At 33.3% G+C, this 27,907-nt stretch overlaps 1 protein-coding gene across 1 annotated transcript; it reads right to left on the bottom strand.

Annotated features, from left to right (window-relative positions):
- Window positions 1-1,749: 1,749 nt before the first annotated feature.
- LOC100373625 (solute carrier family 75 member 1-like) lies at window positions 1,750-23,156 on the bottom strand. Its single transcript, XM_085504338.1, has 14 exons — window positions 22,927-23,156; window positions 16,189-16,398; window positions 13,494-13,590; window positions 13,163-13,266; window positions 12,804-12,962; window positions 12,152-12,343; window positions 11,775-11,871; window positions 9,148-9,259; window positions 8,636-8,691; window positions 7,812-7,864; window positions 6,519-6,609; window positions 5,484-5,531; window positions 4,944-5,033; window positions 1,750-3,931 (listed from the first exon to the last, which is right to left on the bottom strand). Exons 2-14 carry the CDS (start codon window positions 16,390-16,392, stop codon window positions 3,846-3,848), a joined length of 1,389 nt encoding a protein of 462 aa, XP_085360464.1. The 5' UTR covers window positions 16,393-16,398; window positions 22,927-23,156; the 3' UTR covers window positions 1,750-3,845.
- Between the last annotated feature and the right edge of the window lie 4,751 nt (window positions 23,157-27,907).

Genomic DNA, 27,907 nt, shown 5'->3' with positions numbered 1-27,907 from the left:
CATGACCACCAGTCAGAATTTTGAATTAAATTACAATCCAGACATGCATCAAAACCATCATCTGCACCAAGTTTGAATAAAATCCACAATGTCCAAGAAATGATTGACATGTTCAACTATTTTTGCGGGACTAAAATAACCACCAGACTGTCAGAGTCAAAATGAAAAACTAATGTACGTATATACTATTGTAGAACCTTGCTTTGGAATTAAAGGTCACCCATTTTCCAGAGATGCTAACCTTTATATTAATTCACGACTGCGCATGTTATCGGCTATACTATATGTCAAAGCCATTCAAGCTAAAGGGCATATTTAATATATAGATATTATTTATCCAATGAAATTTTCATTATGAGTTTAGCTGTTATGTTCTTCATTTTAGTTTCTGGTTCAAATTCAGGACTATGCAATAGCAAATTGTCACTCTGTGTTTGACGTTTGACTGCAAGAAATACAATTAACTTGATTTTGAACTTTTATTAGGATCATATTCTTTGAACAATATGACTGACAGCAACTAAGAAGGAAGCTGAATAACTTAAGATATTATTTATGATTAATATTCTAATCTCATCTGATATGCATCACTTATAATACCTGATGACAACAGGGTACAGTTGTTTACTGTTCATGTACTGTAGGGTGCTTGTCTGATCTGTTCTGTTTGATTTAATTGTGTCATCTACAACGCCCAGTGTCTGTACGAGAATTGACGTTTCTGTACATACTGTTGAAGGATCTTCGAGTCTAAAAACATTTCTGACAGCGAAGTCCTCTTTACGTGACTAACATAACTAGACAGACTTGTGCCGGTGATCCTCAGTTTTTGTATGCCGCAATCATTATGCCCTATGTGTGCGATGGTGAAATGTTTTGATTGCAATGAGCGTTTTATTTGAAGTTAGTCATGGGAAACTTCCGCCAAAGCTAAGGGAGGAGTCAGTGACTATGGAAAACCTCAGTTAGACTCTAATTAGAGTCTAATTTAGAGGTCAGGAAAGATTGCAATGTTCGAAATAACGCCTAGATTAGAGATTTCATAACTTGGATCAAACTCGTAACAATGTAACACATAACATCAAAATTGATCGTTGTTCGGCCGAATTGAATTAAAACACACAAAACAAATGGTGCTGATGTATCTTCATTTATACAGTCTATGTCTACTAGGAAGATTGAATAAATCTGTAAAAGTGCATTTTGGGAAAAGGGCATGTGTAAATGTGTAAACAAAAAATGGCCACAAGTCGGCGAAATTTGTTCGAATCACGAAAGAAAAATGAAAAAAACGCATCTGTAAGATGTGATGCATTGTCTTTGTGTAAAGTTTGAATGAGATCGGTCAATGCGTCCCCGAGATATGGCTCCGGACAGACGAACCCCATAATAATAGTCCCCGTTTTTGGACGGTGTCCTAACGGGGTCTAATAAACCAGACATGTGAATGACGATCCTCACATCACGTATATAGTATGAAACTACTATGTCCCCGTATCTCAAAGCAATCAAAAGTTGTGTTTTTGTTTTATTCTGTATTTCCTGACATCAAAGTCCTTACTGTCTTTCCTGACTTTTTTGTTTGGGGTGCTAATTGCAGCTTGGCTTTGCGAACACGCCACCCACTGTCCCATCTCCCAGGATTCTACAAACTTCACTGCAACATTCCTGACCCCAAAGGTGAAACAACTATAAATGTTGTGCTGTTATGTATTCAGTCCCACTGTTGATGTACAGAAACACTATAAGTATTGAGAAATGTCAATCTTTTATTAGATGATAAATACTACAACAGGAAGACATAAGTAGCCGTTTCAAAATGAGCCTGTAGATTTGTTTCTCAGAGAATCTTCAAAATGTCACATAAACTACAATGATTTAATTGTGAGAAATACTGTAAATAGGTTACCGCCGCTAATGCAGATATAAACAGGATATATACTTTTAGTAATCATAGTGCCAAACTTGTTGGGCAGTTGCCATTTTCAGTTCTATCTAATCTAAGACATTTATTGGTGGATCTTAAAGTGGTCGAAATGAGTATACAATTCATGTTAGAATACATTGTCTTTTTTTAAAGGCAGGCTACTTCAGAAGAATATATATTCAGATAATACAAACCATTTCCTGAAATGAATGGTTAATTTGATACAAAATACATAAATAACTAAAATTGCTGATAGCATACAATTACTATAATTCAGATACAATTTACTCTACATACATGAACAATGTGTATACTTTTAGATTATATTAACACACTAATATATTACTCTTATTTAATTTCCAATTGATGAATGTTTCATGATTTGATTTGCATTACCTCCATTATTTAATATCTTATCAACAATTTTTCTTAGATTGTGGTTTTGATTTCTCAGTTATTGCCTCAAAAGGTTCAATATTCCAAGCAATTTTATACACAGCAATATGAGAATATTAAATAGCCCATAAAATGCATGACAATCAAACCAGATTTAACTACACATGTTAATACAGATGATTTCCCAACCAAAATTAACAATAAGTATACTTATAAATTACAATTCTTTATGTATACTACCAGTATGTATGTTTTGGTAAAGGACGTCTTCAGCTGCATTCCTATCAATGAGATAATTCATAGTCATATTGTGTACATCAATGATTAAATGTTTGAAATAAACATAAATCATTTTCAAAAACATTTGATCAAAGCATGTTGGCATTGGGAAATTATGACCCCATGGTCTACAATTAGCAGGGAAATTATTGAAAATACAAAAAAAAAAATATACAAAATATATCACTAGCAAATTTCCAGGAACAATTTTGGTTTTCAAAAGGTTGTTCTAGACTACTGTATACTTAATTTTGTTGTTGGTCCAGACAAATTAAGTTGGTTGAGAACTATCCAGCAAGCAACGCGAGACCTGTTGTGTATGTTTTATACATAATTTATATTTTGTGAATTGTGGGTAACTTGGGGCTAAATATATCTAAATATATAAAATCATTAAGACTGCAACACAATCTCGGTATAAACATGTAATTTTTGCTGATTAGAGATGTTTGCTATTGGATAATGTATTAGCATTCATAGAACAAAATAGAAAGTCGCTATGACTCCATGCATTTAGAATGCAAGTGAAATTTGTATTGCTAAACAATTTTATGATTTTCGCTGAATAACAGAATTCTCTTAAACTTGTCTCATACAGCTTGTAGAATGTTATTTAAAATACAATCAAAAATTTAAATCTTTAAATATCACTTTATACCATAAAACCAATTTGATGTTGGGTGACAAAACAGTTGTCAGGAAAAATTGTCACAGTCACTTTTCTACATTTAGTCCTGGTGGACACCATCAAATCACATATGACACATTACGTAAATATACATCAAGATTGTTCAAGTAGAATTAAAAATAATATGTAGTCTTTTTTATAGTTTCATTAGTATTGTATTTTAATAAACCCAATTTATGTACCTTGTATGCTTTTTCCATTATCATCGGGATAGCCGAAATTGAAAAAAAATGGAGTCACCGAAATGCTATTGAAAATGGTAAAAAATTGTATTGGTGATATGAGATGAAAAGTCATACTATTATTATTGATATGAATCCTAATACTCCAAATAATTGGACATTTAATTTATCATGTTTCCATATAATAATAGTTTTCCATAATATATACGATGGCAAGTTTTTTTTCCAACAATGATTTGCATATATGTGCAGTAACATGCTCAGTAGTGAACAATTTTATTTCAGTAAATGAAATACAATTCCTAATACAATTTTTCTTAATATTAAGGCAACTATTGGTGTATAATGACAGACTTCAAGCAATCGCTGTCTGTTATGTTTTCAGTAATAACATTGTGGGTATGAGTAATAACACTCCACCAATGCAGTAACAAAATGAGGATCCCACACTCCAATACACTACAAAAGAAAAAACAAACAGATTACTGAATTATTAAAGAGTATTCTCTGATATACCAGGTGAAAACCAGATTGTATGCTACTCGAAAAAATAATGATGTCATTTTGTCATTTATATTACATATGCAACATTTCACGTTACACGACATTTCATGTATGTTTCAATGATTGAAACTTGACCAATCACAAACCTAGCATTTCGCTAACAAATATCGTTCACTTTAGTTGGCAGTAAATCTGTCAATGATTGAAGAAACCCTATGGGTAATATACATTGCCAAATGGCATCTACGTGTAATGAAAGAATCTCCATTGAATTTTAATGAAGTTAAAAGGCCTGCTGAGATAAATATTTTATGAATAATTTAGGAATTGTCATAAACAACATTTCTGTTTTCATTGTAGCGAATATTAATAATGGCCAGTTTTGACACAAAATATTGTTGATGTTAAAGCGAGAGGGTCGTCGCCTGTGCATGTGCAGGAATTGAGTCCCAAGTGACGATAACAAAACACGCTAAAAACGCAAAGGCTCATGGGTAGACACTTATTTGTGAATAATGACACGCTATGGCCATCTGACGACTCCCCTGCTTTAAATGCACTAAAAAATGTAAAAAAACTAACTGGTAAGCACTTTACCTTAAGGAGTTTAAGCGACACTCATATTACTTTCAGAATTATGTGTTCATATCTTCAGGAAACCGAAAATGAAACAAAACTGGGTGACCAGACAATTTTTTTCATGATACAAGAGCCCCTCAAGTGTCGTAGAAAATAGTCAAAATTGGAATTTTACATTAGTTTCTATGGTAGGAATATTTCTTCATTTCAGAAACTTGACATATGATTCAGTAAGTTTCCAGGGTGATATTTCCCATCATATGCAATGGAAGGTTTTCTCCCATAATGCATTGCATATTTGTGTACTAATATGCTCAGTACCGGTAGTGCACAATCTAAATTCTAGTCAAACAGCCTTAAAAGAACTATATAACAACTAGAAACTTACCAATAGAGGCTACTATTGGACCAGTAGCCCTTGACAGACCTCCAAGTGATCGAAATATACCTACAACTGTTCCCTTCTGAGCTACAGTCCCTGTAAAAATATAAAGAGATTAGTCAGAATACCATTGTCATCAGTATGCAATGTAAATTTATTAGAATTAAAATTTAGATTTTTTTTACAAACTAATAATAAGGCAATTACCATTAATTAATATAATATACAGAGACGCCCCACAGCATGTGAATTGCTAGAAACACAATCTAATTTTCCATGTATCTATGTTCTCTGGTCATTTGCATATCCTGTATACAATTAAGTGTAGAACACTGATTGTTTGACACGATTGGTCATACAAGCACATAATACTATATTTGTATAAAATTTCAAGTGATACATAAACTTAATGATTTTATTCAGTATCACAATCCATATCAGCAATTTGTTTGTTAATTATGACATTCGTGTGTTAATTATGACATCAACAGCTATAACAATCTCCAAAGATAATACATTTTTTGTTAAACATAACTACATACTTACCATAAGATGAAACCATGGTTGTCATACAGGGAACCACTGTAGCTGATGCTGAAATAACAATATCACAATCATCTGTAAGTGTACTATGCATGTGAAAATAATTATATTTGATGAGATTTTGTAAACATCTGATGTCTAATTTGATGATGTCACCTATGAATTATAGCATCACCTGCCTGCATCCTGTTTAAAATCACCCCCATGTAAAGTTACAGTATTTACATGTATGAATGTTTGGGATGTTAAATGAGTTGTACCACCAAAATATTCAGTGGGTGAATATTTCTAAATATAGTAATTTAGCTTCAATTCATATTTTTTTTCAAATATTTAAATATCCTCCTGAATTTTTTTGTCCAAACATTTTTTCACAGAGCTCCTATAAGCATACTTGTAATGGGAAAACTCATTCTGTTATGTGGACTTTGAGAAAGATTGGTCATTCAAAAAGCAAAGAGCAACCATCCTTTTGTTTTGTTATGTGCAGTATTTTGTTATTAACGAATTGTGTTTTTGATAGTTCACATATCCTAAAAGGTGAACAATAACACAATTACAAATATTATTGTGGACAATTTAACAATGTTTTGAAACATTTATTTCTTTTCTATCGCATCAGAGAAGAACTATCAGTATGTTATGTAAGATTACAATTATGACACTGTGTTTTACAATGCACCAACAGAAAGCCACACAGCATGTATAAAACTGAGATAACACAGTTTTGTCTAGTAGGAAATGATTTGACATTAATCATATACAGTATCCAAGTATGGGAGTGATACACGTAGTATACTCTGATTAAAATTTGTGCATTTCTTGACAATATTACAATTAATTACATAAAAGTTCAATTTTTAATCAATACTTTTGTTTTATAGTGTCATTTATCTAGCAACATGTATTGACATTGATGCCTGTTACTCCAGTTAATACTTCAATATTTAGTGCATTATCCTCAAGAGAGATGTGATGAAGTAAAACTAGCACAAGTATTCCTGAGAAATATTAATTATTTAAAAATAAGTTACTTACCAAAACAAAATAAAGCTAATCCAATATACAATAAGATTTGATTTGATGCAAATGCTATGATAATGAAAGCTGGCATCAGAATGAACATGCCCTGCAAAATACAAATTGTTAATCATTATTGTAGTGTGTCAATGTATCACATCTGTGAAAGGACATTTGTGATTAGAAGAGAGGTGGTTTTAATTTATGCAAGCCTATTATGTTTTTTGAAAACACGTGCTCGAAAACTTGAATCTATATCCAATGCTAGCTTTTAAAAGGGAACCGATACTATAAATAAGGGCAAGATGGCCACCGCAATTAGTATGCTAGTCCGAACCAAGCCGCTCACATCGTGGCGGGAGCTCAGGAAAATGTGCCATTTACAATGTTTAGAGATCAAACTGTGATTCCAAACACATTTCTACGGGGGCATGAATATGTACGCTAGCGATTACACTCATCTGGTTGGGCCTTTGATGTATAAATGTTTTCGGTCGAAACGTGCCGTGACAGTAAAAATCCCGAGTTAAAATGGCGACTAATGTATGCAAAATGCCTGTCAATCACAGTTTGAGTAAGCGAGCATAATAAGCATTCATTTACTTAGTGGAGAAAGGCGGAGTTAATTACCCATGAGCACATGGTGCAATCCATGGGATTGAGCAGTTCCCTTTAAAGCTGTGGTGTAAATAATTGTCCCGTGCAAAGATTCTGAAAACCTGTGACAGAAATTAAACTTTACATATGTATTTAGATTTATTGATCTCCACTAAAATAAGATGCATGATAGCATCATTTTCAAGGCTACACATTGTTAGACGTCATAAATGAGGTCATATCATAAACAAGCATTGAACTTCGTCGTTCATGAAAAATACGCAAGCATTTATTCATATAAGAATTACTCATAACATAACTCAGAGTTTCTTATGGGTTAACACAAGTCTACTCATAATTATTTGAATACAGATTGGGGTTCAAATAACCATGAATGTACAACATAGCTGAATGCTGAACCTAGAAATGCTGTGTCGAATTGATTTCACAATTTTTGAGCATTCAAGAGTCATAGCATAAAAGCTGCATCCAAAATTTTATATTATTTTTTTTCCAGAACTTTACCAGCGAAGATAAAACTGACAAAATTGTTCATAAATAGTGCAAGAGTTTGAAACTTGATAAGACCGCTCAGCCTATCAATGTTGAAAATGTTATGGATGCATGTCCACGTCTTCTGTGCATAGAATCGTGGTTAAAAAGCCAATTGTGTTTTATCACAGTGTGGTACTATGGTAACAAGTATATACTTACTCTTACAGCAGTTTTCTTCTCTGAACCCGCTGGTATTCTGCGACTATAAGATCCTGGAAAACAAGTTAATGTCATGAGACAGTGCTGATCATGAAGTAGGAGTATACATAAAAATGAAATATGAAATTAATACATTAGATACATTTGTGTAATATTTGTGTAAGAGTTGTGACATTTACAATGACAAATTGTTTCCTGAATCCCTGATATGGTTTGTATTGTGTGAATGAAATTGACAGTAAGCATGTCAGATATGGCACAAAAGTAGTATTTTTAAACAAAATGGCGGTTAGTCGGTCATTTTGAATTAAATATGTAAAAGAAAAGTGCCAAATGCTAGCTATGATGTTCTATGTTTTCAACCCATCAAGGCAGCCTGAGATCAGGTCCTAAGAAAATGATTGAGATACAGCATGGAATAGATGAAATATTATTTAAATCACTAAATTAATGCATATGTATTATGTATGTGTAACATTTGAACATAATTGACTCAGGCAGAAAAATAACAAAATGGCCATCATCCAGCCATTTTGAATTTGATCCCTAAAACAAAACAATGTGCATCAAGGTTCTATGGTGTTGAATGTATGCAGTTTGAATCAACACCCTCCATGCAGGGCCAATTATATCTACAGATTAACCACACCCACAAGTAAATTTTTCGACGATAACGCTGTTGCCGAACATCAGACATTTTTTCATGAATAGGACTTTCACTTCAACTTAATTATGGACAAGCCAAAAAAAAAACAAAACAAAAAAAGTATTTTGCTACTCAACCATTTATGTACTGTGAAGTAATGTTGTACAAATGTATTTACCTTGCACAGTTGCCATGATTACACCAATGTAAAAGAACATCATTCCTTGCTGCATACTGTGCATGGGAGGGAAAAAACAGTAATTAATAAATACTCACAAATTAACCGTAACATATCAATTTAGACTACTAAAAAGTCCTGCCATCCATAGATCATACTTAAAACGATATCATATCTCCAGTAATGGAACAGGCAAATTTAATAACAAATCCACTGAATTACTGCGTAGAACAGTGAACCGTGAGGTCCTTGAAGACAACAATTTTTCATGAAATCTTGACTATACTAATCTATCACTAAGCCAGCTTTGAGCCAATCCTACATGTAGATAAAAGTTATGTTGCACTTAGGCCATACTAATCTTTGTCAAATTAGGATTGTTAACAAGTTCTGCAGGGTTCAAAATACACATTAATTTAAAGAGTATATAGAAACAAGAACAGAAATTCTGGAGCTAAAAAATGCAAGTTTAATGATATGATTCGAAGTAAAAATTAATTATATTACATCACCTTGTGTACTCAAATCTCCGATGCACCAGGAATGTCAAAGTGAATTCAAGACCGGAATATAAAAATAAATATATAAAATATGATCTGCCAAGTTGCCGTAATACCTGTATATCTGAAAACAAATCAGAAGAACAAAAACATTTTAGTTTTATTTTCTGGAAATCAAATCAAAAGCTTTTTATCCAATATTAATGTGCTCTATGACAGTTCAGTAATATAAAGTAATTGCAAGGATACCGCAAAGCACACCTGAAGGCAGTACTGCTCAAGTATTGACTGACATGTGTACTGTCTGAGTGCAAGACTAGAGGAAGAATTTTTGTTGCGATTATTTGATTAGAAGATCACAGGAAGAAAACTGCAATAATTGTCACCATTTTGCTTATTTCTGAGCAACCTACACCAAACTGTTTCATCAGGAAGATTTGTAATAATAAGGTTCTTGTGAAGATGGCATTATTATTAAATATTACGGTTGGTGAAAAGTGCCACCTATTCTATGCAAATGAAGTAGTAAGAATTTGTTTTTTGCTAACAACAATTCTTGTAGTAGTTTGAGAAAGTGTAAGTTTCTCATTTTTTACCAATAATAATTATAATAATATTTTATTGTAACTTTAGAAATAACATTTTTATCAGTGTACTGTTAAACATAAAATAAAAAATAAAATATGAAATAATTTTTTATGAAAATAGTCGAGAGTCAGCGCATAACAAAATATGCATAACAAAATATAACAAGCAGCATGTTGGCTGAGATAGCTCCGCTGTTAGCAATGCACATTAAAAATAAAGAACTGAAGATATCATTAGAAAATGAACAATATATATATAAAAAGCAACAGGACAAATCTGAAAGTAGTCCACACGTAGTACCTATATATGTAATATAAAAGCAATCGGACTTGCGGTTTTTAACAAGAAGTCGAAAATATAACTTTTTACCAAAAATTACAAAAATATTCACTAAAATTAGAGAATTAAAGATATCATCACGAAATGAACAAATCTGAGAGAGGTCCACATGTAGTACCTATATAATATCAATCAATGTAATATCTCTCAGACTTGCGGTTTTCAACAAGAAGTCAAAAATATCACTTTTTACCCAAAATGACAAAAATATTCACCAAAATTAGAGAATTAAAGATATCATCATGAAATAAACAAATCTGAGAGAGGTACATATGTAGTACCTATATATGTAATATAAAAGCAATTGGACTTGCGGTTTTTAACAAGAAGTCGAAAATATCACTTTTTACCAAAAATGACAAAAATATTCACCAATATTAGAGAATTGAAGATATCATCATGAAATAAACAAATCTGAGAGAGGTACATATGTTATACCTATATGTGTAATATAAAAGCAATTGGACTTGCAGTTTTTAACAAGAAGTCGAAAATATAACTTTTTACCAAAAATTACAAAAATATTCACTAAAATTAGAGAATTAAAGATATCATCACGAAATGAACAAATCTGAGAGAGGTCCACATGTAGTACCTATATAATATCAATGAATGTAATATCTTTCAGACTTGCGGTTTTCAACAAGAAGTCAAAAATATCACTTTTTACCAAAAATGACAAAAATATTCACCAATATTAGAGAATTGAAGATATCATCATGAAATAAACAAATCTGAGAGAGGTACATATGTAGTACCTATATATGTAATATAAAAGCAATTGGACTTGCGATTTTTAACAAGAAGTCGAAAATATCACTTTTTACCAAAAATGACAAAAACATTCACCAATATTAGAGAATTGAAGATATCATCATGAAATAAACAAATCTGAGAGAGGTCTACCTCTACCCAAGGTACATACAGTAAAATGACTAATTTTCACTATGTTTAAATTTCGCTGATTTACTATTTCAGGCATATTTAGTGGGTTTTAAATTCACGGTTTTATCATTTAGATAATGTGTTCTATGCTAAATTTGTCATATTTACTGGGTTTTAATTTAGCGCATTTTCCAGTCAGCGAAATAAGCAAAATTAAAACTCAGTGAATAATTAACCCCTTTACAGTATACACCAAGTATCAAAGCATTCAGGCTTGTAGTTTTCAAGAAGAAGTCGGAATAGTAAAACATTGACACGGACGACGACGGACAATCACTCATATGATAAGCTTCGCTCGACAAAGTCTACAGCGGAGCTAACAAAAATATTATATAAATATTCTTCAATCTGTCTGACCATGTTGTCTTATTAGGTACTAAATAAATTTTTACTTTTCAGAAATACTTTTAAATTATTAATTTTTTTTATTTTAAATGTAGTTTGTCGTTTATCTACCACCTCCTGTGTATTGAGTTGGCTGTTCTTCTTGTCAATAGTCTTTGGTGCATATTCACAGAATGGAAGGGTTCAATGACGTTCATAAATAATAACATTTACTCGGTGAACATCAGTATACATTGTCAATGAAACCTATACATATAGAGCCAAGGGTAGAAGCTCTCAACCAACATGGTCGGATTTTTTATATCAGTTGAAATTTAATTACCGGTAGGATCAGTGATGCACAGTGATTAACTTTCCCAAAATTTCAAAATCAAGAAATATTTTTGAGGCAAAAACAGAGTACAGTATACCACCAACTATACCTTTGTCAGGACAGTTTTTCACAGCAGAAAATTGGAATAATGCAAAAGGACTGATGAGGTTGAAAGCATCCCGAGAGCTACTACTGAACGACTTAGCCTGCAACAAAAACATAAAAATGTAAAGTTATTGAAGGTATACAATAGTAATTCAGTTTCTTGTTAACTCAAAATCATAAAACATGTAATAATTTTTACTGCTGCACTATACGTAAAATATAACTCTGATCAGTGATCTACAGTATTTGTTCTATTTCAAGCACATCTGCAATAGAATCACATATAAACCAAAAATTGCATGACGTGTTTTTGAATCACTAAAATAAGACTATATTGTAAAACCACATGGCGGAGTCAACATAAAAACTGTTCATACATACTCTTTTCTCCAATGGCAGGGTTTCTTTCATGAAGAAATATATAAAAACAATGTCCAGTACTGCCAGACTTAACGCAAACAGCGCCGGCGCAATGTAAAACTCTCCTGCTTTAAAAGTGGAAATTTTGGAAAAATAAGCACCAATCATAGGCCCAAATGTAAATCCTAGTGAAAACGCCACACCAATCAGCGCCTGAAAAAAAAATATAAACATGAGGGATGATTGACATATTGAAAGTTTTTTATGTGATTTGTTAAAGGCGCACCCCAAATATCAACAACAAAAAATTATTTGATTTTGGATGCGAATTTGATTTTTATAAGTCAATGTCAAAATGCCGATCACTACGATTGGGAATATGGATTTAATATGAATTAAAATTGACCATCAACTGTGTATAGCACATTATTATTAAGAGTGGAATTACTTTAAAAATATTTATACGTTTATCAAATCTCTTGCGATGTTTAGACACCACTACGATGTTATAACCTTTGTTTTTACGTTGATTTCCCGCATAACGCGAGATCTCAAAAATGGTTTAATTGTTAATATATTCATGATGATGAAATTAATTGCACTTAATAGTAAATATTAGTATAGAGCACGAAAACAGAAAATCAGACAGGCTTTTTTTTTTCTTCTTACATACCATTCCTTTCCCTCTTGTTTTAACGGTAGATACATCGGCAATAATGGCTGTACTCAGGTTCACGTTAGCTTTACTGAGACCACCAATTATCCTAGCTATAAGGAACACTGTAAAATTATGTGACACTGCCCAAATACAGTAAGATATAGCTATACCAATCTGAAAATTAAAAAACAAAGTTAGTTTATAGATAAATTTTTAAATCGCATTTGTTCTTGGCAGCCCAATAAAATATTCTCAAAGAGTATTATGTATTTTAATGTACCAGTTCATTGGTTGATGCTATCACAGTCTCTCTAGCAAAGTCATGACATTAAATATTTACATTAATTACCAGTCATCTGGATAGTACTACTTACCATCGATGCTAACATAAGGGGCCTTCTACCATGAACATCAGATGCAGCACCAAGTACGGGACTCACCACAAATTGTAGAAACGAGAATAACGATGAAATTATACCTAGAAAACCAAAATTACATAATCATTTCTAGTAATTAAAGACCAACCAACTTGGTAAGTAAATATTGTCAAATATTCTAGAAAATATAAAATACAAATTTGAGTGAATCCATACTATTACAAAAATGGTGATGAATACAATTTCAACTAAAAATAAAATGAGAAGCTAAAACAGTTGAGATTCAACGGAATGTTGCCACTTATTTTAAATACTTTGTTATACTCACCTCCAAAGAGTACGGAGTTGTATTTTTCAATATTTGGAATCCCAACAAAAGATTTGAATCCATCAACTTGATTGGCCATAATCTGATACAGTGAGTCCTAGAAATGAATCAAATAAGTCTTCTTAAAACAATGTAATTTCTGTTTATACACATTTTAAAATTGCAAGTGTCCTTTAGTAGTCTCAGTTTGAAAACAGAAATGTCTATGGAGTGGGTACATGTGGTTGAATAATTAAAACCAAATCAGGGCTTTCGTTAGGAGTAAAATATGAAACCAATGTCAACTATTGACACCTTTCATAAAATAAAAAAAAAGTCCTATTAGACAATTTTAAATTGTGTCTCTATTTGGTTCAAAATTGAAGAATAATCAACACATAATAAAATATGTGAAATGTTGCACCAACATTTTGTTTATATTATGCAATACATTTTTTCTGATGTCTTATTTACATTTCTGTACATTTTTGTAGAATAACTCATTGTTTCAAATGTATCTTTAAATAGCGAAAAAAAAATTACTTGTTAAAAATGATTTTTTGCAGCCAAGTAAAAATAAATTGAGATTGGCAACTAGTGAAAGAATCATCTTTGCTTTAGCAGCAAAATACCACCCGTAATAATCAGTTCTACTAAATTACAGTCATGACTATGTTAAAATAATATCAACAAAATGTCAACATTTGAACACAGAAAAAAACAGAGAACAGAAAAAAAAGCAGAAAAGAATAAATGAGAGTTCATAGAAGAGTGGACATTGAGGGCAGTATTACAGATAGATCACCATACTAACACCACAGAGGGCAGCAAACAGCAAATGACTGCAACCAATACAAATAATATATTCCAATCATGGTAATGAGTTCGTCATGCATCTACTGTTTATAGCAGACATTATTGAACATAAATTTGAATTACACAACATGATTTAGTATATAGCATTATTTATTACCATGGTAACATAATAAGTAATCTATTATCCTTTTACAATTTAGTTTTATCACTGTACAACCTGGCAGAGAATACTGTGACACACGTCTTTTTAGCTAGCATGTCATTTTAGCTAATTTAGCTAACCTGTAATTTTGCTAATTCAAGATGTCGCTAATTTAGAATAAAGTATATTCTCACAATGAGATTATTGGCATTTTAGCTAAATTAAGATTTTGTTAATTCATGTATAAAGTCAAATTCGCTAAAATGGCATGTAGCTATTTCAATGTGTTTTACAGTATTTTTTTGTTTAATGCAGACGTTTACTGACGTTCTTTTCCCCCCATTGATTTTGGTATGTCTGGAGGCTCTCAACAGATGTTGTGTTAATCCAACTATTGTATTTGTCCACTAGCAGCGCATATAAAAAAAGAAATTGCATGTGCTATTTACTGAATCACTAAAATACAAATTATTTTCACCATACAATCACACCTGTAATGTACTGTACCAGTAAAATATTTTTATTTTCGCTAGAATTAATTATCATTGAGACGACATTTTGGTTGGCTTATATGGATTTTTATGGATAAGTTGAATGTATATTTGTTATATTTTGACTATAGAAGAATCTCTGTAATTCACAACAACATTCAAAATGGCCGCAACTCGGGCAAGCCTCGGTTTCAAAATTTGAGACCCCCTAAGCAATCCCATTTGAACTGCATCACCGAGGACGAGAATGCTAGCTCGGGTTACTTTTATTGAGTGGTCCACCCATTAACAAAAATCACTCAAATCGGCGATTGTTATGAGCCAATTTCTCGCCATCCGTGCATTGCTGTAAGTGCATATATCACTCACACAAACCCATGTAGTCTTGTTTAAAGATTTTACGATCTAAAAATGCAACGTTAAGCATTTACGCTTCTCATGCAGTAATCAAATTATGATGTGTATGACATCCAATGAAGTATATAAATATCCAATTGAAAATGTGTTTCATTGTGCTGTAGGACTTTTTTAATTTTCATTTGTTTAAAGCTTTTGACGAGGAAAATATGAAAATAACAACACAAGTTTAATAAATCTGATTTGATATTCTATTTTTGGTTCGCAAATATTTTTTCTATAGAAAGTGAAAATCATTTTCATTATTTGTGTGTGTCTGAATATTATTAGAGCAGCTGATCTTATTTGCATACGAACATCGCTTCTTGAACATAGTGTGTCATTTGTCACCAATGATTAAAAAATAATTTTTTCATAAAGTTTTTAGCGATAATTCTATAAGTAGTATCACACATTGCATGAGAGATCAGTAAATGGAACAATTAGGAAAACAAATCCTGTATGTTGCTAAGATGGGGTTGGTAGTATTAGAAATAGCGATGTTGACAAATTTGACATAAAACAAGACCGTTGCCAGTTGTCTCAAATCATTGGTATATTGTGGAAACAAATTTACAGATCTCAAACAGTTTTGGCTAAAACATATTTTTTAGTTAGTAAACAATCCATGTTTTTTCTTCCTAGGGTAGTGTCAGTCGGTCACGTCATAGTCTCAAATTGCATGGAAAGATCGATAATATTTGCCGATAAAGCATGTGACATTGAGAGTTCAATATCAAAAAATATCACATGGCTTTATCACAGGATGGTTTGTGCATGATACATGTCGTGTCTTGTCGTGTCGTGTCTAGTCTAGTGCAATTCTATTTCAGTCAGTCAGGAATGATTCCAATGAATTTCCATAACTCACGTCATTCTTTTTAGCATAGTAATCCAACAGCGCTGGCAATAACGGTAAGATCACTGTAAATCCCAGCAAATCAATCAGTAGAGATACAAACACAATATACACCATTTTTGGGGATTCCTTTTGCCCAGGATCGGATGCAGTCCTTGGTTGTTTTTCCTCTAACATATGACCGTTCTTCTCACTATTCCGTCTCATCGTAGCCATTGCGAACTGTGAACATAGAATACAATTCAGTACATTATATAATCCATCGATGTAGTGATTAATAATCTCAATTATTTGTTATAGGACTTACACAGCTGTTATCATAAAACCCGATATTGTTGAAACATGTACATGTACAACCACACAACATAAATGCATATACATGTAAGGTAAACACATACTGCACGTAAACCACGCACAAATTTGCAAATCCACAAATGTTGAAATTGGTGTCCATTATCACTATCAGAATTTGAAGGCCAAATATCTGTAACTATATATTCGCTCAATTAAAACGCATCTTTATTAGAACGGAAGTACCAAAAATTACTTGATTTTTGTCTATACTGAACATACAAAGATTATGACTGATCTCGACCCTAAAGGTACACCTCAGATTTGACTCACATGTTCTACTAGAATATAAAAGATGAAAGGAGTATGCAGACACATACATTCATGTAAGCGCATACACTACATCTGCAAATATTATATTACATGGCTACACGTAAATGATGATTAGGTCATACATGTAACAAGCTAGTAACTGAATAACATTAAGGATGAAGAGTACATTTTGACTTCTGACCCATTTTGCCTGGCTACTCCCGATTTTCAAAGGGTATTTGGTAGCGGATAACCTCGACGGGAAAAGAAAAGCGGGTTTGGGGGAAGACAATTACAAAGTAAAATATATGCCAATTTATTCAAGGGAGGTTATATTCTAGCTACATTGTACAGTATAATGTTATTTTAACAAATTCACATGTAAAATAGACATTTTAATATATCATGTTGCTACATGTTTATGTAAATTTCCACTTCTCTCAATGTCAGTGCCTTAAATACTTAGTTATAATTGTGCATGATGTTTCAGTTTTAGTTTATTATTACTATCGCAATTAAGGACGTGGTAAAGATCTGTGAGTTACGAAAATCACCAAACAGTTTTACAATTCTAAAAATACCCTGACCTCCTCGAAATGTATTGTGATTTCAAATCTATTGTACACCTATATAGATTTGATATTGTATTTGCATAAACTGGTATTAATTAACTTACATTTGACTCCTGATTTACATAATTCGCTCTGTCAATAGCATATTTAAATTTCAGGGATATTCATGGTACATATATACCAAGTATCAAAGCAATCAGGTTGTAGTTTTCAACTAGTCGAAAAAGTAAAAAGTTGACATGGACAACGATGACAGATGCGGGCATTCACTCATAGGGTAAGCTTTGTGGCTGTGTTTTAGGTTCCAATATATTCTGGCTAGTACAATTATTTTTGAGGCAGTAAAGGCTGTTTTAGGGTGGCAAATAGTTGTTTGTTTACACTTCTTCTCCGTACGCTACAGTGAGCTGACGGGGAGAAGGGAAGTTTCTGCATTTGTATTCAAATATAATATATTTGTAACTCACGATGTGTTCGCATAGTAATTAAAACAATTTTTACAGCAGTAGGATGCTGTATTTCATGTTTTGTGTCATTTTATCTCTTATATTAAACATTTTTGAATGTGATTCATAATATAGACATGCTCATTGTAAAATGGCGCCTAGCAACATATACAAATATATGCATTTTACTTTGAATTTCCATAAAATTCAATATTCATGTATAACTACTAAGCATTCATTTTGTTTCACACTGTATCAAATACAAGTGAAAATAATAATTATTCTCAGAGTTCTTTATGACACTGCTTCTTGCATCTGTGAATTGTCCATCACTGATATCTTTCAAATTCTCATACATGTATAAAATAAACTTCAATGAATCTTACAATGAAATTATGTTTTAAAATAACTTCATTAATGTGAAAGCCTACTCATAAATTCAAATATCCATTATTTATTCCTTTTGCAATAATTTGTCCTCCAGAGCAATATAAGTATATTAACTTTAACAAAGGTGGGGGTCACAGCCTAATTTTTGAGAAGATAATCATAGTTGTATTTCAGCGGATAGTGGCCATTTTACCATATCTTAAATTGTAGCCTGGTGACAGAGGCTGAAAAAATATATCTTGTAAATGATGGGGAATGTTTTATTGTCCTAAATTATTTAAAAAATCTAGCTTTTAAAAAGCATCAACAAATGCAATTTTTCTTTAACATCGTGGTCTATGGAATTGATCTAAAAATAATGACTTTGGAAAATATATAAGAACAAGTTTTTCAAAAAGCGTCACTGCAACACATAAAAGATTGCTATTTTATTTTGCCTTGTGACAAAAGCTCTGTGATTATACACAATAAACCAATGATCATTGTCATGCAATTTATGACAAATTTCTCAAAAATTATGAGTAGGCTTCAACTTTGAACATGGTATCCAAGCAGTTTTATTGCTGTTTTTTTATTTTTCGGAAACACCTAGCATAAGGTACATTGTATAAACATAAGGCTGCCTAATTTAAATATTTCATCCTATTCCGCGCCACATGAGAGCTATAATATAGCCTCCCAGCTATTTTTGTGACTTTTTTAAAGCGATTAATTTTCAAGAGGCTGTTAAATAGCTTTTTAAAATTTTAACCAAAACAGCTATTTAGCATAAAGCTGTCCAAAAGCCTAATTTTACAATCCAATTTCAGCGAAAATCAGCCGGGAAACAGCCCATGACTGATATTTTGACTAGAGTTGTACCAGCTCTTGATTTTGAAAAACAAAAAGCTGTGCTGCTAGAGAAAATTTTCTGTAAAATTACACTATTAGGCCCTGGAACATGTATTTGTAAAATTACACTATTAGGCCCTGGAACAAGTATTTGTAAAATTACACTATTAGGCCCTGGAACAAGTATTTTACCATTTTAGATTAACTTCCCACAATGTGATAATCGTGAACTTATTTTTAGATTTTTTATATACAGGTACATGTATTTTACCAGATTTGACAATATACATCAAACAATAATATGTTTTATGAAAACAAAATAAAATTTCATAGATATTTTGGTATAACTGACTTCAAATTTACATGTATCACAGTTAGTAATTATTTGTTCACACATTGGTTTAATTGCTTATAAAGTTGAATTAACTTTAAATTTGGTTGCGATATGAAGTTGATTAAAATGCAGTCCTATATAGGGATGCGTTTTAATTCAAGTTCAATTCCTAATTTTCGAGTTGTTAGTTTTCTACAGAATTCCGCTAGAGGGCGCATCCAAAATACCCAGATGACGAGCCTGAGTGGGGTTGTTTTTATTGAAGTTCTGTATTCTTACATGCGTAAATCAATAGATTGGAAAAGCAAAAAAGTTCCAGAACGCCGCAAATTTCTTCGGGATCGTGGTATAACTTGCAGCAATATTAATGTTCGTAAAGCTAAACTTTTTGAACTTGTTGAGTTAGCAAACGAGTTAAATGTTCGCCAAGAGTCAAACAATCGTCATCGTACTGTAAAACACGGTGAGTCGACAATAACTCTGGTAGATCCATGTAACGTAAAAACTTGGCAAAAAAACCTTCATAATTTGCCTTTGTTTGAAATAGCTGATATGTTCGCATATTTGTTGCTGCAGCATCGAAGTGACTGGACAACAGCCAGACTGAAAGAATATCGACTTGATAATGGTCATTTATTTCATAATGTCCGTAAAGCTTCATCATGACCAGAATACAGAATTTATTTTCATTATGACAAGAGTGTATTCGGCAATGATCCATGAAGGAAAATCCTTACAAGCCATGGTTTATTATTAAATCAAACTCTAAAGTAGTTTCTGGTGTTTGTAAATGTGTAGTGTAAGTTTGATTTAATATGATTCACCAGGCGATCAGTAGATGCAGTTATCATAAATGTTTTTGTTTGCGCTCGTCTCGGGAAGCTGACAGTCTTCGTTTTTCAATCGATGTATAACTGCGGTTGAAAGACGGCTGTCTCTAGTTATTGAGCTAAAAAAATACTGGCGCAGGGTGGAAAATGCCCTGAACAAACCTGGGAATATAGTTTGGTGTCCACTCAGGTTCCCGACGACGCATTTGAATCCACTGGCGTTGAAGTGTTGATTTCTTGGACGAAAGAAGTGTATGAAAAGTTACGCCTTTCATCTCAGGATATTTCGCTGTTTTTTTCTTTTTAATCGAACCCCAGGAATAGCCTGGGGCATTACAATACCAGTTAACCATTTTGACCAATTCTTGCAAAACGTTTGTAAAAAAATAAGACTTCGGCAACAGTAACTACTAGTATATTGCTTACAGCAGATGCCGCTCAAATTCAACCCCACCACGAACGTTGAACGGACTGTCATCCGAGTACTTTGAGAACGCCCTCTATCGAATTTCGTGAGAAAAATAGTAACTCGGAAATTAGGAATTAAACTCAATTCATTAGAATTCAACATAGAATTGCATTTTAATTCAATTTTAATTAAATTGCAGTTTAACCTTACATAGAAACATATGTTTAATAAAGGTATATGGTAAAATTATAATAATATTAAAATAAATTGAACCATATTTTTCTTCTTTACTAAACCTAAACAATTTTGAAAATAAGGGTCGTCATAATGTAGGTCATCACAGGACAGTCCTATATAGTGTTAAATTGAAATTGTCACGTTTTGTACCACACATGCACTCACACACAATGCTATAGAACTGCAAATTAATTGTATGCTTGCCAAGGTACAATGTACATTTAATCATCGTACCATTTGTACATTTATTCATCATACCACTATTACTTGGCAAATTCTCAAAATGATTAAGACGATGGAAGCCCTCGAAAATATACCTGCACATAATTTGTTGTCATATTTCTTTCACAAATTTTGATCAAGCAAGAGGTGTAAATTATGGACCATAAAAAATTAATATTCATGCAGTCCAAAATTAAAAAAGAAATTATTAAAACAAAACAAAATCATATAAATTTACTAAATTACGACCATCTGGTTTAAATTTATGTATTGTACTTTTTCTACTTTATTTTCTTTCATACATTTTATTTTATTTTTACTATACTTTTCTTTTGATTTTTCATTATTTTATTACATACATGTAGAACCTTATGCTAAGTTAAGTTGTCTTTTGATTATGAACTTTGCAGTATGCCAACTTATATTAGGTGCATATGTTAGTTGCTTTTAATCAAATCTGTAATACACAGCTCTTTCGGATAAGAATACAAGCATATTGCATTGTGGGATACACAAGTAATATCGGTTTAGGGTGGGTGCATGCCCCCCATGCCACTTCCAAGTCTTACGGCTTAATACCCACACCAGAGTGTATGTACATTAGTGTTCACATGGTTTTATATACGTTCATTTCACCCTCCACAAACCTGTGCAGAAAGTCTATTCATAAGTGTATATATTGAAGGGATGATCTGATTAGATGTGTTAGCAAAGTTATCGACTGTATCAAGTTCAAGACACAATTGATATTCTGCATTGAAAAATGTATCCTAACATAAAAATGAATGTAATTTACAAAATTGTACTACATGTATATATATGACGACCAAATAAAAGGACATAGATTTTTTTTTGTATTGTTTTATTATCAGAAAAAAACTGCCCCCATCTGCTTCTCACACACACACACTATAGAACTGCAAATTAATTGTATGCTTGCCAAGGTACAATATACATTTATTCATCATACCACTATTACTTGGCAGATACTCAAAATGATTACCATAACCATAGTTTCTCATGATTGCCGTAACCATAGTTTCTCATGATTGCCGTAACCATTGTTTCTTATGATTGCCGTATAAACCTTGAATGTACTTGAAGACAATTATTTTGTAGACGTCCCACAAAATAAACCTGCGCATAATTTTTCAGAAATTTAGATCAAAAGAAGCTAGGATATAATGTTAATTCATTTTTTTGGGTACACAACTTGTGCATGTACCTGGGATATATGTGCTCAATTGGCCAACCCGTACTTCCTCTAATAAATACACTTAAACCAATATTAATCGCAGGCTGAAAATAAATTTAGTTCAATGAGTACTATTTACACATTTTTACTGATTTTTCAACGCTACACACAGTTATTATTATTATTTTTTTTCCTGTTTTTTTTTGGAGAAAAAAATGATGATAAATAATGCTGAACGAATTATTTTGATTGTCAACCCTCAAGTGCATGTAGACGCTGGACAACACGATAGCTTGAGACCCCTTAAGCGCGCGTCTTTATTCCAGATTAACTTCCGGTACATTTATACGTAGTGATACCAGATTATATAGCGTTGAAAACCAGCGTGACATGCAATGTTCCTCCGGTTCAAGATACCACTTTCTTTTTAAAATAGCGAGTGGTCCGGGGTGATACCAGACGTACGTGTCACCGTGACTCACATGTCAATGGTTACTGGTTTAGAATTCGATCTTCCGGGTTCTGCCATTCAGGACGCTTCGGCGCCTTGACATGACAACAACTAAACAAATTAGATTTGAATGTTGAAAAAATAACTATAAACATGTTTAGATTGACCTCGGTCTATATGTATACATTTTCGCCGTAGTCTTGCGATGTTTGAAAACAATTAATACTTACCTTGTCGTTTTCTATCGATATGTCAGAGTTTTCACACACAATTATAACCAGGAGTTTCAGTCGCACATTTCCTCAACAGGTCACTTCCCTTCTATTTCTTGGTAAAGCGCGTTCGCTACTATTTGTAGGTTTCATGCCACCAATCACAGTTCCTCAACTGTGCACCAATTAGCCTATCTCCGTAGCCCAAATCACAGAGTTGTAAGCCAATGACCTTATTTTTTCGCCGTTTTTTTTATATCTGAAACGCGATGTGTGAGGGCGTACTTCAATTACGTCAGCTTTAGACTTGTGAAGCTGTCATTGACGCTGCAGGTCGGCGTCTTCTACACCGATCTGACGCATATCGCGCAAGGTGTGCCGAGAGTTTGTTCGAAATTTCGAACGTTTCGAAGTCAGTTGTCGGTTGGCACGTATTTTACGGATATATTAAATCGTTTCACGGGCCTGTTTACTAAATAATAATAAATGAAACTTAGAAAACTTGTAAGAACAAACTGGGCCCAAATTGCAATAAGTTTACGCTGCTAGAGACTGGTTCGGATGGAGTTCTACGCGTGATTTTATTGCGCTCAAGGACGTTCTATTTTCGAACTAGTTGAAACCGGAAATAATGCAACTACTTTCGAACTTCAAACACAAATTTGATTATCGTTATTATGTGTTAGTTTCTGTTATTTCAAAGATTGGATTATGTATGACAATAATATTTCACTCTATAAACAATATTTCACTAAAATATGTGATTCAACGGCAACCCAAATTGTAAAAAGCAATATCAAGTTCCGCGTATAAACACTGTTGAAAAGAGGCGGCGGAGCGGAATATTAGCCAAAATCGGCTAGTAAGGCGTCATATGACACTTCGCTGGTTCCCGGCGTCCTTTGCGAGTACACCATGACACTTGAGGCGGGAACCAGCCAACATATGACACAGGTTTGTGCTGAGACAGCGCTTCCGGTGACGACACAACGGTGAAGCTGTTTGTTACCTCGGGGGCGGAGCTACGTCACAAGACGTTCCACGTTGCTACGACGCGCACCACTGTACATGTATTTCTATGGGCTCTGTGCGCGCTGCTGTGGAACGCCGGTCGAACCGGTGAAAATTCGAGAAAACAACACAAACTCAACTTTGAAGTAATCCTGAACAACCAAATTTATATATGTTACACACGTAGGGCTAATCTTGTTACACTGTCCAGAGGAGTCTCAACAATCATCCCGAAGTACCGTTTTCTGCGAGTTTTGGGCCTTTGTTTTCACCGCAGCAGGTTGCCAGGCGGTGAAAATGCCCGGATGTCCGCCCCCAAGGATAGACAAGCAAGAGCTACCGTATTGGATCAGTTCCGGCGATCTTTGCCTCCGGACAACTCTTGATTGGGCACTACAAAACTGACTGATTTTAACTGGCTGAAAATATTGAACAACAACTCAATTTTGTGCATATTTGGTAAAAAAAAATGATGTTTGCCAATCCTCGGGCGCGGACATCCGGGCATTTTCACCGCCTGGCAACCCTTGCGGTGAAAACAAAGGCCAAAAACTCACAGAAAACGGTACTTTGGGATGGTTGTTGAGACTCCCATGAACAGTGTAACAAGATTAGCCCTACGTGTGTAACATATATAAATTTGGGTGTTCAGGATTACTTCAAAGTTGAGTTTGTGTTGTTTTCTCGAATTTTCACCGGCTCCACCGGCGTTCCACAGCAGCGCGCACAGAGCCCATAGAAATGCATGTACAGTGGTGCGCGTCGTAGCAACGTGGAACGTCCTGTGACGTAGCTCCGCCCCCGAGGATACTCAAATATACATGAACCATTTTTTTTAACTTATAGCGGAAAAGTAAAACACAGACTGTTACATATTCAAGCTATTTTTCGTTTAAATCCGCACTCACAATTGTAATTTTTAGTCAAGAAAAAAATGACATTGCGTTCATTCCTAAACATATATGCATCGTATTTATTCGACACTGGCAGCATTTGTTGTTACCCATAATACTTCTTTGATATCATCCCCGTGTGTTCCGCATAAACACACACACCTAGGAACGGTCCCTCCACACTGTTGAGGGACTGTTGAGGGACTTGACCTAGGTTTGTCGAAATAAACAATTTAGGCGTGCATGTTTCCCAGTTTACCAGAGCTTCTATCAAGCAGTACTACTGCCTGTCCCTCGGTAGGCATAGTGTTAAGTAGCACTGGGTGTGCCTTTTGGAGGAAGTATTGGTAACTTTGATATCTTATGTAAAAATGGAAATGATAGTTTTAAATTAATTAATTATGTGTTTATTATTTATTATGATTAAATTATGATTTAATAAATTTATTTATAAATAAATAAATGTATTTATAATTATATTTATAAATAAAAAAATGTATTTATAATTATATTTATAAATAAATATTTAAAAATAAATAAATAAATGAATGAATGAATGAATGAATGAGAAAACAAACAAACACACACACAAACAAACACACAAACACACAAACAAACAAACACACACACAAACAAACACACAAACACACAAACAAACACACAAACACACAAACACACAAACACAAACAAACACACAAACACACAAATACACAAACACACAAACACACACACACACACACACAAACAAACACACAAACAAACACAAACAAACACAAACAAACACACAAACAAACAAACAAACACACAAACAAACACACAAACAAACACACAAACACATAAACACACAAACAAACACACAAACAAACACACAAACAAACACACAAACAAACACACAAACAAACACACAAACAAACACACAAACAAACACACAAACAAACACACAAACACACAAACAAACACACAAACAAACACACAAACAAACACACAAACACACAAACACACAAACAAACAAACACACAAACAAACAAACACACAAACAAACAAACAAACACACAAACACACACACACACACACAAACACACACACAAACACACAAACACACAAACACACAAACAAACACACAAACACACAAACACACAAACACACAAACACACAAGCAAACAAGCAAGCAAGCAAGCAAGCAAGCAAGCAAGCAAGCAAGCAAACAAACAAATAAATTGCAGACTGAAAAAAATGTCTCATAATCTATTATATCTTTGCATGAAAACAGGTGTCAACCTCGACAATTGTTGTCATATTACGCAAGTTTGCATAGTTCAAATGCAATGCTCCCGGTGATCATTTGTCCAATACGAGTAGGTGATTTTTCGTTCAACTGCGAGATCACGTGAGTTGCGTGAAAAACGCGCGCCGAACGGCTGCCGTAAAAGTCGAATAATTTGATTTTGACCTTGAATTTCTTTATTTCGTAGCTCTCATCGAAAAGTCGATCTTTGACAGGGTAATATTGCGTTAGAACGCGAGATCTCGCAGTGAACGGAACAGAATGTATTGATGCAAGGTGCAGCATCTCCTTCTCAAGGTGCAACAATTCCGCCTCTACCATGTCTGCTCAATTGTATGATATCCAATAAAATGAAAGAGGGTCATTTTTATGGTGATATAATTTATGTGTATGAAAATTGCATATTTGGTAGTATGCTGTAGAAACCGATGATAACTGTGTGTGTTTATAATTTATAATAAGTTCTCTATTGATTTCAAATACACTATTTATTTGGTTTACTAACTAATATCAACTGTTGACGCACACCCGCAATAATATTCAGCTCTACAACACATCCCGTTCACGATGGCTAACACTGCAAAGAAGGAATGAAATGAACAAGACCTGACGATTGGTTAAAATCTATCTCCACTTGACTTCCGATGATTTGCAGAATTAGTACTATCGAGAGGCATAATTATGCATAATACTTATATAAACATCGACATATTTGCCAAATGTTCTCTACAGTTTTTAATAAATCCATATTTGCCCCCAATTTCACACAAAAGACCTCTTTACTGCAGTCTATACGTAATGCATTGTGTATCATCATAGTCCCTGGGATAGAGAAACTGTGGTATTACCATAATTCTTTTTTTAAAAGGCCATATTAGACGAAACAATAATATGCGTGTGTAATTATTGCGTGCCACTTTGTGTCAATGTTAAATGAAATATGTTTAAGAAAGAGCAAATGTCAATGTCAAACTTTGATACCATTGTACATTTTTTCCCAAAAAACTTCAGTCTCATTTGTGTACGTTCATGTCGGAAATGTTTTTGTTTTTTCATGGGAAAATTAGTTGTCATGACAAATGCTCAAAATAAACATTTATACACTACCTGAAATTATTGTTTATATCTCAAAATGTTTGAAAAAAAGTTTAATCATTTACATGGGATGACAAATTCATAAAAGTATTATGTATATGAATCTTAATATTAAATTTAGTGAGTTACGATTATGATAATTAGTTATTCATTAAATACAATCGGAAGCTCTCTTCCATAATGCATTGTACATAAGCGCAGTAGCATGCTCATTAGTGCAAACTTTGGCGCAAACTGACATAATGAACACTATATATGAGAGGAAAATAGTGTGCATATGTAAAACATTGTGTGTTACCTATGTGCAAGGTTTGAATGGAACGGTGCGTACATGTTTAAGATGCCTATTTTGATCCCATTTTGATCCTAAAAATCGATAAATACTGCCGCAAAACCTTATTTGCAGAGGCGGACTGATAAGCTGTGCGTTTGTGACGTAGCTCCGCCCTACGAATACACGTCAATCTCTTCGTCATCAGTCCCAAGCAAAAGTTACCACAGGATGGCACGTGAACCTTATTACGCAGAATGGACACACGTTTGATGAGAAATTCCACGAGTGCTCTATTCTGGCGCGCCCTCTATAGATGTATCCGCGCTTTTGGGTTCTATTGTTGTGTATGTTCACGGGAAACAATTAAAAAATGCATCTTTTCAAGTCTCTTTGATGTTAAGTTTGTCATCTCTATTCTAGTTCAAATACTTCAACATATTT

Source organism: Saccoglossus kowalevskii, chromosome 10 (assembly GCF_978046115.1).
Source record: "Saccoglossus kowalevskii chromosome 10, keSacKowa6.1, whole genome shotgun sequence".
NCBI classification, from domain to species: Eukaryota; Metazoa; Hemichordata; class Enteropneusta; family Harrimaniidae; genus Saccoglossus; species Saccoglossus kowalevskii.
This window is presented reverse-complemented; position numbering and strand designations above follow the sequence as displayed.